Genomic DNA, 12,931 nt, shown 5'->3' with positions numbered 1-12,931 from the left:
AAACTATTTGAAAATGGTAATAAAATGCATTCTCTAAGGCAGTGTTTCTCAACCTTGGCAGTTTGAAGAGGCGCGGACTTCAACGCTCCGAGTTCCTCAGCCAGCAGAACTGGTTGTTATCAGAATTCTCACAGAGTCGGCTGAAGAATTCTGGGAGTTGATGTCCGCGCCTCTTCATTGCTCTTAAGGGACCGGGCATTTATGTTTGAGCGTCCACTAGAAGACAGCGAACAAAACGTGACCTCACGCTTTCTAGCTCAGCAAAGGCGGCCCGGTTCCTTTAATCTTTCTCTCTGGTTGCGTAAGAAAAAAAAAAACCACTTCAATTTCGACTCACAGATTGGCCTCGTCGTCCCGCGAAGGCAGGTCTTAGAAGCTCAACGAAGCTTCGTGATTGGTAGGAAGAGAAAGCCCGGAGGCTATAAAACGCTGATGAAAGGGGGCGTCGCGCAAGCGCTCGGGGAGAGGTGTTTGCAGTGCGGGCGAAGCTGCTGCAGTCGAAGACATGGCGAAAGATATGGCGTCGCGGAAAGCGGTTTGCATTCTGCTTCGCGACCCCAACTGCAAGGCCAACGTCAGCGGCGTCGTTTACTTTGAGCAAAAAGTAAGGCTTGGCTCCCGGGTTATTCTTAAGAAAGAGATTTTTTTTCCCTTTCGCTGTAGGAAGCGTAAATTGGAAGGCTACGCAGTACCCACGTTGGAAGCTGCGGCTTGGAAGTCCCTGATCGGCTTTTTTTGTAGGCTATTCCCGGGCTGAGATGCTGAACCGAAGAGGATGTCCCAGATAACCGGGTTAATATTGCAAGTGGAGACCTCGTGTACCCTGGGTCCCGTTCTTTTGGGAGAAGTCCATTTGATTTCTTTCCTAATTGCGAAAGGTTGCAGAATCAGGTTAACTAAATTTGGATTTAGTTGCACAACTGTGGTTGGAGGCTAAACTTCTACTATTGCTACTTTATCCTGATTTGCCCTTGATCTGTTTAGATTTGGATCGATTAAGGTTGTAGAGGAGGAGGAGGAGTTATGAAATACCAAATACCAAATAACAGAAACTGCAAACTCGAGTTTGGGATTTTTTTTTTAAAAAAATAGCTGTTGCTAGGGTAGATAAAATAGTTTTTAATTCTTGCTCAGATTTTTAGTTCTATCATGCATTTTTTAATCTCCCTTTTCATTGCCTTTGTGCAGAATAACATCTGGACCAATGAAACTAACATCCTATTTGTTTGAGGTTATGATTTTTCTTTTAGTTTCCAGTGAGGGTAACTTCCCCAAAACTTTCTCAGGATCCTCAGAGAGCATCTCTGTTGTCCATTCTGTAATAAAAGATGCACATGCTCCAGATTTATTTAATCTGCTCCATAAAGAATAATTGCTGAGTCATAGTTTTAGAAGAGGACTTTAATGCCTGCTTTTGAAGCTGGGAAAGACAAGAGTATGAGTTTTGAATTCTCCTCACTGGACAAACAGGTTTTGCAACCTCTGTGCCTATTCATAAATAAAATCTTAACACAATATAAAGGTTATGTGGGTGCTCAGTATACATCTGCCATGGGAAACTGAAATGGAGATGAAGCCGTGGATTAGAGTTACGATAGATGATTTTTTTTGTATGCTATTTAGGAAATATTAGATATAGTATTTATCTTTTATACATTCATACATGGGTTGTTTACTTATTTAATAGATTGCATCAACTTTGTATGTACTCTAATTATGTATGTGGTATACTGCTGGCAACAGTAGACCACATACATAATTAACAGCTCTTAAAGTGTGGCAAAAGGGATGCTTTGAAATATTTGAATCAATTCTGATCAGCTGTAGAATTTAACTTGTTTGCAGAATAGTTTCAAACACTTGTAGTGGTGGCAGTTGAAAATTCACACAATAGAGGATTTTTTTCAATGCATTGTTTGATTTTAAGAAATGTATTTGTTCAAAAGTAAGCATTCAATAGAAACTTTACATTTAACATTGTGACAGTCATGTATATTTTCCAGTAATATTTTTGTGTATTTGTTTATATTGATCATTTAATCCTTTGAAATTGAAAAGTATTTGTTTATAGAAAACTAAAGTTATTTTTAAAAAGAACCATGCTTTGTCCCATTAAAATACTCTCCTTGGTTTAAAAAACATACAAGCTTGTGCCTTCATTATAAACAGTTTTGAAAATCATTTTGGCACATGTATTAAAATAAAATATGATTTCTAGTTGATATCAGTTACCTATTTTTTTTTATTTTAGTTTAATTGGGCCTGATTCTCAGACTGTTTGGACAAGTTCCTGCAGTTGCCTTAGCAAGATTTGTCAAAAGTGGTTTGTCGTTGCCTCCTTCCTAGAGCTGGCAGAAAGTGACTGGCCCAAGGTCACCCAGCTGACTTTGCACCTAAGAATTCTCATCCTCTGGTTTCTAGCCTGATGGCTTAATCATACTAAAGTAGCTCTCAACTGATACAATTATTAGTTTCTCATAGTTGGGTGTTAGTGATGCAATACTTATTTTGCATTAGGTCAACATCTCATGTTTTTAATGCTGCAATATGTTAACTTTGGGGGGGGATCTCTGAATAAGTAACTACTGTTGCCACTGATGAAATACTTGCATTAATGGTTATCTAAATAATGAAAGAACAGTTACAAACTTTCAGGTAATTTCTAAAAGAATCTGTGAAATAAACTTACCCCATGATTGTGAATTTTGCACATTTATTAAACAGTTAAAGTACCTTTCTTTGGAATTTGGCCTAGATTTTGGGAATAGTGTAACAGACTACATTAGTGTTGGACTACATCACGGGTGTCAAACTCGTTTTGTGATGTTTTTTCCCTTCCTGTAGCTGGGGTGGGTGTAGCCTGGACTACATTGACACCCCTAGACTACATAGATAAAGTCTTTGGAAATGGAGGGATTTATACTCTATGACATACTTGCCATCTTTGGCCAACCACTAAAATCTAAGGGTTCAACCCCTTTAAAAAAAAGTCCCAGAAGAAGAGATTGGTAAAACAGGGCTCTTCTTAATGAAGTTCTTAGAACTTTACATTCTTGGTTGCCATCAAATTAGGTGGGAGTTTTACCCTCCATAGGGTAGTTAAAATTGAAAGCTGTTTGTAGAAGGAGGTTCAGAACTGCCAAAGATTCAAGCCTTTTCAAGGGATTAATCTCTTTTTTAGCATATGTTGTTATCTCATGGCTTCAGACTTTGACATGCCTCAGGAACTCAGGCTTTTGCCAAATTCCTCATCCATCTGATATTTTAAAATACTCTTATTAATTACAGAGTAGTAACCTGCACAGCTTTTTGTAAGAATATGTTATTCCTAAAAAGCTATTCTTGAAAGAGTAGGCAATTACAGCCTGGTGTTTTTTGTTTGGAAATGCCACCCGCCCTCCCTCCGCAAAAAAAATAAAAGTAATCAAGAAAAACTGGGACGGTAGAGAGAAATGGTTGACTGTGGTTTAGCCTGACTGTTGAAACCCATCATTTTATGAATGGGTAAAACTCTAATTCAAGAGATTAAAGATCAAGATTGATAAAAGGAAGTGATATAAAGTTTGTTATCTCTGGTAATCTATAATAGACTTTTGCTGATCAGGACTGAACGAGATTTTAAGGATTTGTTTATAGATAAGAGATGGGATTTGGCAAGAAGAGATCATTTGTATTTTAAAAGAATGTGATAATTTACCAAAGTTGTTTATAATGAAGAGGAAGTCAATTCTTTATAAAAAAAATATTCTTTATTATTTTTCTTTTCTATTTTTAGTTTGTATTAGCTTTATTTTTATAATAAAATTACTACAAAGGTTGCTTGCCAAGATTGGGAAAAATTGAAACAGGAGTTTTATACTATAGATATTAACAAATATATGCATATGCTTGTTAATATCATATACCTCTGTTGGTTGTGGCATTGAAAATGTGCATATTAAAATCAAGGAAGAGCTTATAGTACAGTGGACTAAAGCACTGTTATTAACATCTGCTGCTTGCAATTACTGCAAGTTCAAATCTCACCAGGCTCAAGGTTGACTCAGCCTTCCATCCTTTCAAAGGTAGGTGAAATGAGGACCCAGATTGTGGAGGCAATAAGATGACTTTGTATAAATATACAAAAGTATGAAGGCTACTGCTTAATGCATTGTAAGCCGCCCTGAGTCTCCGGAGAAGGGCGGCATACAAATTAAAGCAAAAGCAAAAAAAAAAAAAAAAAGTATATGGTACACATATTGAAATAGCTAATCCTGCTATATGGCATAACAGCATTCAGTTTGGGGTTATAGATATGTGTGCATTCATCATGCAATTCTCAATGTATTCTTTGATTTGGTCTGTTTCTTAATTTGGATTCTGATTCTATATAGGGTCATTTTTTTCTAAATTCCTATTAAATTACTTTCTATATGAGGAACAATTTTAATTCTGCATATTTAAGACTCTTTTGTGAAATTACTGCTTGAACATTATTGTGCATTTTTTTAATATTTCAGGATGATGGAAAAGTAATTGTTAAAGGAAAAATTGAAGGATTGACTCCAGGGAAACATGGTTTCCACATCCATGAATTTGGAGATAACACAACTGGTAACATTTTTGTGTTAACATTTTTCTGATAACCATGAATACAGATTGTAATCCTAAAATTATGGATAAATGATAAATAAATGCCTGATTATTTTTCATTTAACTTCTAAATGGAAGAAATGAAATTCATCTACTGATAAGTGTTGAATGCTTTTCAAATCATTCAAACAATGACAATTTTTCAAATGTTCAAATTCAAATGGTAGATTTCTTGTATATCCTAACAAATAAGAATGCTTGTAGTTTGTATATGTTATATAGAATATATAGATCGAACCAGCTTAAATACCTATAAGATAATAGAGTTTTTCTATTAGGTTTTATTTTTAAAGCTATCTTTATTGACTTGCATATTATTGTGTATGTTACAGGATGTACTAGTGCAGGTCCCCACTTCAATCCTGAGGGGAAAACTCACGGTGGGCCACAGGATGAAATAAGGTATGTATAAAAATGTTTTCTCCTATGTGTGATTTAAAGGGTAACTTCTGGTAGAGTGGGTTTGCACTTTGCAAACCAAGACCACCTTTCTAATTCTTTAACTTCAGGTTAGATATATGTGTTCTGTTTGAAGTTTTCCAAAAAATTTCCCAGTGTGTGAATAATCACAGATACTAACTTAATAACATATCTATTCACAATATTTGAAAGACATAATTTGCAAAGCTCATTAGTGTAAAACAAGCATCTTTCTTGGAAGCATTAAAGTTGCTGCTCACACAAACGGTTGCTTCAGGCGTGCATGTGCCCAGTGACTCAGCTCACAATCTCAGAAATTTTTATCTGTGCCTGCTCATGCAAGATATAAGTTAAGTCTCTGAACCTCCAGTTTTGTACAATGGCCCTATGGCTAGCTTGTTTTGTCTGTCTCTTCATTCATTATCTCTTCAATTATTAATTCCATTTATTCTTAGCACCTTTTTTAGCTGCTTGCTTTTTGTACTTCATGGGGACACCTGCTTCCTTCAGTAACTTAACGTTTCCTATATTATTTTGTTCTCCAGCTTTTGACTTGGCCACCTTTTTCTCTCTAAAACAGTGCCCCCAACCTTTTGGGCAGCAGGGACCGGTTCCATGAAGAGGGGTTTTTCCACGGACCAGAGGGGCCGTGGTTTCGTGTGCTGCCTGCATCCTGCGGGTGGGACTTTGCTTGTTTGTGCAGTCCAGTTTCTGGCATGCCGGTCCACAGTCCAGGGGTTGGTGACCCCTGCTTTGAAACATTTGTTTTAAATCTCAGCCCTAAATATTGTGTCCTTAAGAAATGGCAACTGATGTGCTCTCTAAGAGGTTTATAAAGATTAAAAATACAGGTAATCCTCAATTTATAATCACAATTGAGCCTAAAAATTCTGTTGCCAAGCAAAACAATTGCCCTATTTTATGACCTTTCTTGCCATAGCTGCTAAGTGAATCACTGCAATTGTAAAGTTACTAACACGGTTATTAAGCATTTCCATTGACTTATAAGAAGATCCCAATGACTCGGGGACACTGCAGCCATCATATGAGTCAATTGCCAAGCATCTGAATTTTAATCATATGACTATGGGGATGCTACAGTGATTGTGTGAAAAACAGCCATAGGTCACTTTTTTCAATGCTGCTGTAACTTTGAACAATACTGAAGTCGAGGACTACCTGTAGTCATTTTGGGGATGGAGTATAATTTTGATAAGTAAATCAATTGATTTTTCACCAGATTTTATTAAATGAACGGGTTCTTTCCTTAGTATCCTGTTCAGAGGCACCAAGCTAGAATATTTAGGGGAATATTTCTGTATTTCTATATACTAGTTTGAAGACGTAGCAAGAGATTTGTGCTTCATACAGTTTATTCAGCATTGCCAAAAATAAAAATACAGTTACTACTTGAACAAGCAAAATACAGCCATACAATTAAAGGCATCAGTACTTGTATACACATGAATTATAATGAAAATATCAATTTGTATTTGTAGCTTTATATTACAAATAGACCCCAGCAGAACTCTTCAGGACATTCTGGAAACTTGTATAGTTATAAATTCTCTTCCTATGTCATTAACAGCTGCTGCTTTAAGAATTACACAAAAGGAGATCCAGTATTTTGTTCATGATAAGTGTAAAAAAGGCAATGGCTGCAATAGGAAAACTTTAAACAACTAGCATTGTATTTGGCATTGAAGTGTACTTAGATTATTTCTACAAGTGAAGCCTTAAGACTAATGTTACGGGCTTTTAAGTGTAACTGGATATTGCATTTGTGGAAGATTCTGTTTACAGCAAATTTTAAATGTTTAATACCTAAATATTGACATATTGTTAAGAGCATTATTAGCTGGCTATAGTATTTCTAATCTAAATTTCTAAAAACTGATCAACATGACTTTCATGTACAGCTTGAAAACAGCCGTATGAAGGTAATACTGTAGAAAATTGTGTATGAAAGACAACGTTGGTCAGGTTTTATTGTTAACTCTGTGAAACAACTCTATTCCAGGCATGTTGGTGATCTTGGAAATGTAATTGCAAATGAGTCAGGTGTTGCAGAGGTGTCAATGGAGGACCAGTGTATTTCTCTCTCAGGACCACATTCAATTATTGGACGTTCTTTGGTGGTAAGTCGGGGAATTATTTTTTATTCTGGCTTTCACTCAACCTTTATAAGTTGAGTGACCTTTGTAAGCATTTTTTTTTTTTAAATTAGTAAACCCAGAATTTTCAGGTGGTAATCAGCAGGGACTCATGTGTAAAACCGTTGATATGGAACCCATTGACCAAACCTGGGCTTATAGCATCCTTAAGCCCAGATTTCCTGATGCCTTGGTATGAATTATAGATGGAGAAATATCCAGTAGAGGTCCATAATATTAAGATACAGTTCTGCATATGCTTAAATTTTCAGATTAATCGTCATAGAAAGATGTTCCTGTACACTAGGAATATTGAACATTCATAAGGCCAGTGGCCCAAATCAGGCTGGCCAGTAACAAAGAATGCTATGAGATGCAATTCACCACACATGAAGAGGAAACTATCCAGATTTGGTAGCTGTATTATGAGCATATAGGAATAACAACACAACACTGAAGGCAGTAATCCTTTTTTGATTCCTTAATTGCATTTATCTAGAACTTAAGTGTAAATTTTCATACTATGATGGCTCATATTTCTCATGAGGCCTGCTTGCTCTGGAACAAGATTGCTCCGTATCCCGTAAGCATTTTATGTTCTTGTTGCAGCAAAGGATTGCCAGTATCTTAACTAATTTTAACTTACTGTTAAACTAATAGATGCTTTCTTCTTCATATTAAGATATGGTAGAATATATAATTTCTTGCAGGCATATATAATTCAACAAAGGGACATGTTTTTTTAAAAAAACAACCCTGAAAATTGAGAATAAAATTCCAATTTTATTAACTAATGGCCTTGACTTGAATGTGTTGATTTGTACCTTTTAGGTTCATGAAAAGGAGGATGACCTGGGTAGAGGAGGAAATGAAGAGAGCTTGAAAACTGGAAATGCTGGTCCTCGTCTAGCTTGTGGAGTAGTTGGCCTAGCTAAAGCATAAAGTACTTCTATGAGTGACAATGAATAGAAGCAGCAGTACAGTATGTGGAATATAAATGTGTTTGTAGAATTGCCCGTTACTGGGCTTTGTTATGGTTTAAAAAAGAATATTATGGTTGTATTAAATGGAATTTAAGCTGGCAAGTCTTGTTTTTCCCTTACCTTTTAATCTGTTATTAAAGTGCTGTAAAACACAAATGCAGAGTATTGGTATTATATGGATGTTGAGTGTGCAGTTTTTTAAAAAAACATTCTAAGGGAAATGCTTTGGACATCTGAAATCGCTGTAATGCTAGTTTGATAATCCTTTTCTTTAAAAATCCAGCGACTTCTCATTCTAGGTTTTATTTAATAAATCAAGACTGGTCAAAATAAATCTTAAATGACAGCCTGATCACTGGAGACCACATACTCCCAAATATTTATCCAAACTTTCTATATAAGAACTGTTGCTGCTTCCTGTGGGATGTGGTTTAAAATGTTAAATTTTACAAGAAACCAACAAAAATATTTTCATTTAAGTAATCTATGAAGTCTACATAACTATATTACATTACCTTTATAAAGGCAGTTGCTGAACAGAAATCCTGCCACTTCACTATGGAAAGTGAGACCTTAAAGGGTTTGATAACAAACTCTGGTAACAAATCTGCAAAATCCTGTATGGCATTTAAAACAAAACAAACCCTAAATTTAGTAATGGTTTTATACTGCTAATCCTATCATATAAAGATGGAATTTCACAGAGCATTGTTATAGAAGACCATGCTGAAAATAAAAACATTAGTGAATCTGGTTGTTTTTTGTTTTTTTTTATGTTAAAGGCAGAGAAATCAGAATTGTTAGTAGTGGTTACCTGTGTTGGAGCAAATTAATGGCCTTGTCTTAAAAGCTGTCTACACTGTACTTGGCTATATATATGCTTTGTCCACACAAGTCTGTTTCACCACATGGTAACTAGCGAGGACTATAATCCATTAAGAGTTTTAATATCTAGAACAAAATGCGGGCCAACAAGTTGAGAGCTTTGTGAGTGCGCCGCATGGAAATTTTATATCACTGAACTTTTTTTTCAAGCAAGTATTGATCATTTCTATTCATACATACATGATGATCTTCACTGAATTAGGGACTGCTTACTAAATGAATTTTAGAATCAATTTTGGTATGCTGATAAATGGTATGGAAACAGTTCAAAACAAATTACAAATTAATTTCACAAGAATATATAAAGTTATTTTTTATTCTATTGCAAAGAATAATTTTGCCTCAATTCATCTTCCAAAAATTAAGTGGAGGGAGGGGAAGAATCTATACTTCCGCTTAAGTGAGCATAACAAGCTATCTGAGACACACCAAATCAAAACAAAAATTTCATGGCATCGGTATTTGCTGTTTGCTGCAATTTTGAATAAGAGTATCACTGTATAGAATAAACCAAGGAATAAAATGTATATTACTCTTAAGGCTTGCTGGCATTTGCTAATGGAGTTAATACTCGTTTCTTTCACTTACTACAAAGTTACGATGACACAGCCAGCTTAAATAGCTTGGTTACTTGGCAAAAGTATGCAAAAGTCGTTTTAAAAACCTTAGTAGTCTGCTTTCATATACTCTATTCCAAGACACATTAAAATACAGTGGTAATTTGGAGGAGGTGAACAAGCCCAAACATACTAATGGATTAAATCACCAAAAAAGTTTTTCCACAGGAGCTGGCATAAGTCCAGGAACTTATTTATAGGGCAACATTTACCACGGCATTAATTGGATGGCCAGGAAAAAAAGTGACTTCACTGCAAACACCAGATTTCTTAAAACATTTAAAAGCTATTAATTTTTATCTAATGTAGTTAATTAAAATGCATAAATTTATAATCAATGTAACTATCACATATTTAGCTTCTGTGAACTATTATACAAACAGTTTTAACAGATTTAAACAGTCTAATTTAGACTCCAGTACAGCATTAGTTCAAACTTTTAAGATGTTGAACAATTCTTTACCACTTCAGTGCAGCATAGGAAGAATAGCACACGTTAAGGATTGTTATGAAAATAGAGTTTATTAAAAACACATCCCTATTTTTAGGAGCTTTCACCATTTTACCTTCACTTAAATTAAAAAAAAATAGAAAGCACTTCTAAGTCTGATTTGTAAACTTTTTAAAGTGAAAACTTTAAAAAAGTTACAGCAGAAAATGGGTAATGGTTTATTTCTTTTCATGTTATTGTGTAGCTATTTTAAATAGAAGGGAAGCAATCAAATTGCTTACATGTCCCCATAAACTATGGGGGAATTGTGATATAGCAAAAGCAAATATACAGCATACTGTACAATTCTAAAGCTCTACACTCCAATGTTTGACAAATTCCAGTCTCTAGCGAGGAGCTTCCACAGCTGAGCCAGTAGGTTTTTCAGGTTTTTCAAGAGATGAGGTAGACTCAGATGCTACTTCTTCAGTTGGTTTCACACCAATAGGTTCAGACTCTTTATTAAGTTCTGAAACAGAGTCTGTGTTTTCTACTTTACTGCTCTGAGATTCATAGTTTTTGACCCCATCTACTCTGTCTGTTAACTCGGGTTTCTCCTTTCCTCGATTTTCATCTTTTTCTCTATGGGGTTCCCTATCTCTAGAATCTCTCTCTCTGTGTCCACTGAAACGCCGATTTCTTTCCTCCAAGTCTCTGTGTCTATCACGTTCGGGGCTTCTTCTTCCCCATTCTCTCCTTTCACGATTACCAAGGCGTTCATGCTCTCTGTCATCATTACGGTTGCCATAGCGTTCACGTTCATTTTCTATCCGATTCCCAAAAGACCTCCTTCCAAACCTTTCTTGGTCTCTATGTGGAGTAAATGGTGGCCTGTCATTCCTGAACTGCCTTCCATCTCTATTATCCTCAGATCCTCCTGGACCACCTCCAGGCATTCCACTGGGCCTTGCAAAGTGGCCTGGGGGTGGGAAAGGGCCCTTCATCCCATGAGGTGGAGGCATTCCAAAACCACCTGGCCCTGGAGGCGGACCTCTGTGCATCATATGAGGAGGCATATGCCGAGGTGGCATCATTGGAAACCGTTGCAGATGAGGTGGTGGCATTCCTGGAGGTCTCTGAAGTGGTATCAAACCGGGTCGGGCACCTAAAAGGCCAGTAGAAGGTGTCTGAAGCCCAATCACTGGACTAGATGTAACTCCTTGAGTACCTAGTAAGCCAAAAAACATGTAATTAATTACAAGATACTTCTTGTTCACATTTAATCTCTCAAAAGATTAGAAGATGTGCTCTTTTTTCAGGCTTCAATTTTTGTAACATTAAATATGTTTATAAACATTGAAGCATGCAACATTAAAACAGGCTTTTATTAATAGTTTTATCAATACACTTAAAATTTAGTGAATAGAGACCTGCCTTCAATTTTTTTCAAAAAGCATGGTCTACCAAAACTGAAACACTATGAAAGAGTACATAATTCAAACCCCTTGTATACCATTTTTCTGAAAGTTCAGCTCAATATCAATTATGCAAAATAAGCTACTGGAGAAGGTTGCACATGAAATTCATTCAGTTTTTTTTAATGGACAGAAAATTAAATAGATTATCTGTGGATCACTACCATTTAATCAACATGCCCCATTTAAATGCCTCTTATTTTAATAGGCCTATTCTAACCTTCAATATCTAATATACAACAAATTACAATTCTGCAATCATCTCAAAAACTTGCATTGATACAAGCTTTCTGTCTTCCAGTTAAGAACTACCCTGCATCAATCCAAAATCTATTCCAGAAACTTAAAATGATAGAATTCATTTTAAGATACATATACATATATGTAACAAGGGGGGGGGGCTGTTTAAAGATTTTGCATTAAATGCTTTGCTGATAAAATTGGGCTTATAGTACCCAGAATAATTTTTGGAAGTTTTTTTCTTTAAAGCTTTAACAAAACTATAATATGTTATGCCATACAAGTATTTCAGACCCATCTTCATCTGTAAGAAACATTTAAATAGGAATTCAGTAATTAAAAGAATGTAATTTTCAACTCTATACCAAATCTTATAACCAGAGCAGAACATAAAGTCCAAGTATGAACTGAAATTGCATTTCAAACATCCTATTACATTTCACAACTAATTCCCATTCCTTTGTAAAGCTGACACGAGTCAAAACACAAAGAATTAAAGTGTGTGCATTTTTCAATCGATGGCACATTATTTTCAGCAATCTAATATATTATTGACTTAAGGCTGGTCCTTAATTCTATGTACACTTGGTTGATAATAATTACAACTTTTATTTAATATGTACTTAGTATATCTGTTTCAGCATTGTCTTTCCATACATCAGTAAGCATAGCTATAATTCTAAACCCTTATAAATACCTAATGTCCTGAACACAAGACTCCAGTCTGGTTTTTAGAAATACTTTAAACCCAAGACTTTCTTGCTTAAAAGAAACAAAATTCTCCTTCCCCTACAGTATACCAATGGGGTAGGCTGAGGGTTGTATCTATATTTGCTAAGCAGCCTCAAGTGCACATGGGGAAAAGAATCTAGTTTTCTGAAGCAGGTTAAGCAATTTTTTACAATGCCTCACCACTTCCCATTCAGTAGTTGCCCAGAGCGCAAAACAAGTTTCATCATATACTGACAGGCAATGCCCATTATATAATTCATAATTGGGAGTTTTGGGGGGCAGAGGGGAGGGAGAGATTTATATGCTGCCTGTTTTCATGACTCTAGGGTTTGGCAAAATAGCCTAGCTCAGCCAAAAACGCTAT

At 35.7% G+C, this 12,931-nt stretch overlaps 2 protein-coding genes across 5 annotated transcripts in view; one reads left to right on the top strand and one right to left on the bottom strand.

Moving 5' to 3' along the window:
• The first annotated feature begins 464 nt into the window (after nt 1-464).
• On the top strand, nt 465-8,344 carry SOD1 (superoxide dismutase 1). The gene is made up of 5 exons (XM_070942622.1): nt 465-604; nt 4,500-4,593; nt 4,965-5,034; nt 7,073-7,190; nt 8,037-8,344. Exons 1-5 carry the CDS (start codon nt 506-508, stop codon nt 8,145-8,147), a joined length of 492 nt encoding a protein of 163 aa, XP_070798723.1. The 5' UTR covers nt 465-505; the 3' UTR covers nt 8,148-8,344.
• Nucleotides 8,345-9,373: 1,029 nt separating this feature from the next.
• The window catches only part of SCAF4 (SR-related CTD associated factor 4), a 73,585-nt gene continuing 70,027 nt past the window's right edge, over nt 9,374-12,931 (bottom strand). For all 4 annotated transcript variants that reach the window (XM_070942620.1, XM_070942619.1, XM_070942616.1 and 1 more), the window contains one exon: nt 9,374-11,348. In XM_070942620.1, the coding sequence (XP_070798721.1) occupies nt 10,528-11,348 (821 nt within the window). In that variant the 3' untranslated portion in view covers nt 9,374-10,527. The remainder of the gene's footprint in view (nt 11,349-12,931) is intronic.

Source organism: Pituophis catenifer, unplaced genomic scaffold (genome assembly GCF_029215685.1).
Source record: "Pituophis catenifer annectens isolate HBS135680 unplaced genomic scaffold, rPitCat1.0.hap2 SCAF_4, whole genome shotgun sequence".
Lineage (NCBI taxonomy): Eukaryota > Metazoa > Chordata > Lepidosauria > Squamata > Colubridae > Pituophis > Pituophis catenifer.
The sequence above is the reverse complement of the archived record's forward strand: the minus strand, read 5'-3'. Positions and strand labels throughout refer to the sequence as shown.

Excerpts from the sequence above, each read along its gene's own strand:
- SOD1 (XM_070942622.1), top strand. The coding sequence starts at position 506 with ATGGCGAAAGATATGGCGTCGCGGAAAGCGGTTTGCATTCTGCTTCGC. Across the intron at positions 605-4,499 it reads TCGTTTACTTTGAGCAAAAA|GATGATGGAAAAGTAATTGT; the intron begins GTAAGGCTTGGC and ends TTAATATTTCAG. Across the intron at positions 7,191-8,036 it reads TTATTGGACGTTCTTTGGTG|GTTCATGAAAAGGAGGATGA; the intron begins GTAAGTCGGGGA and ends TGTACCTTTTAG.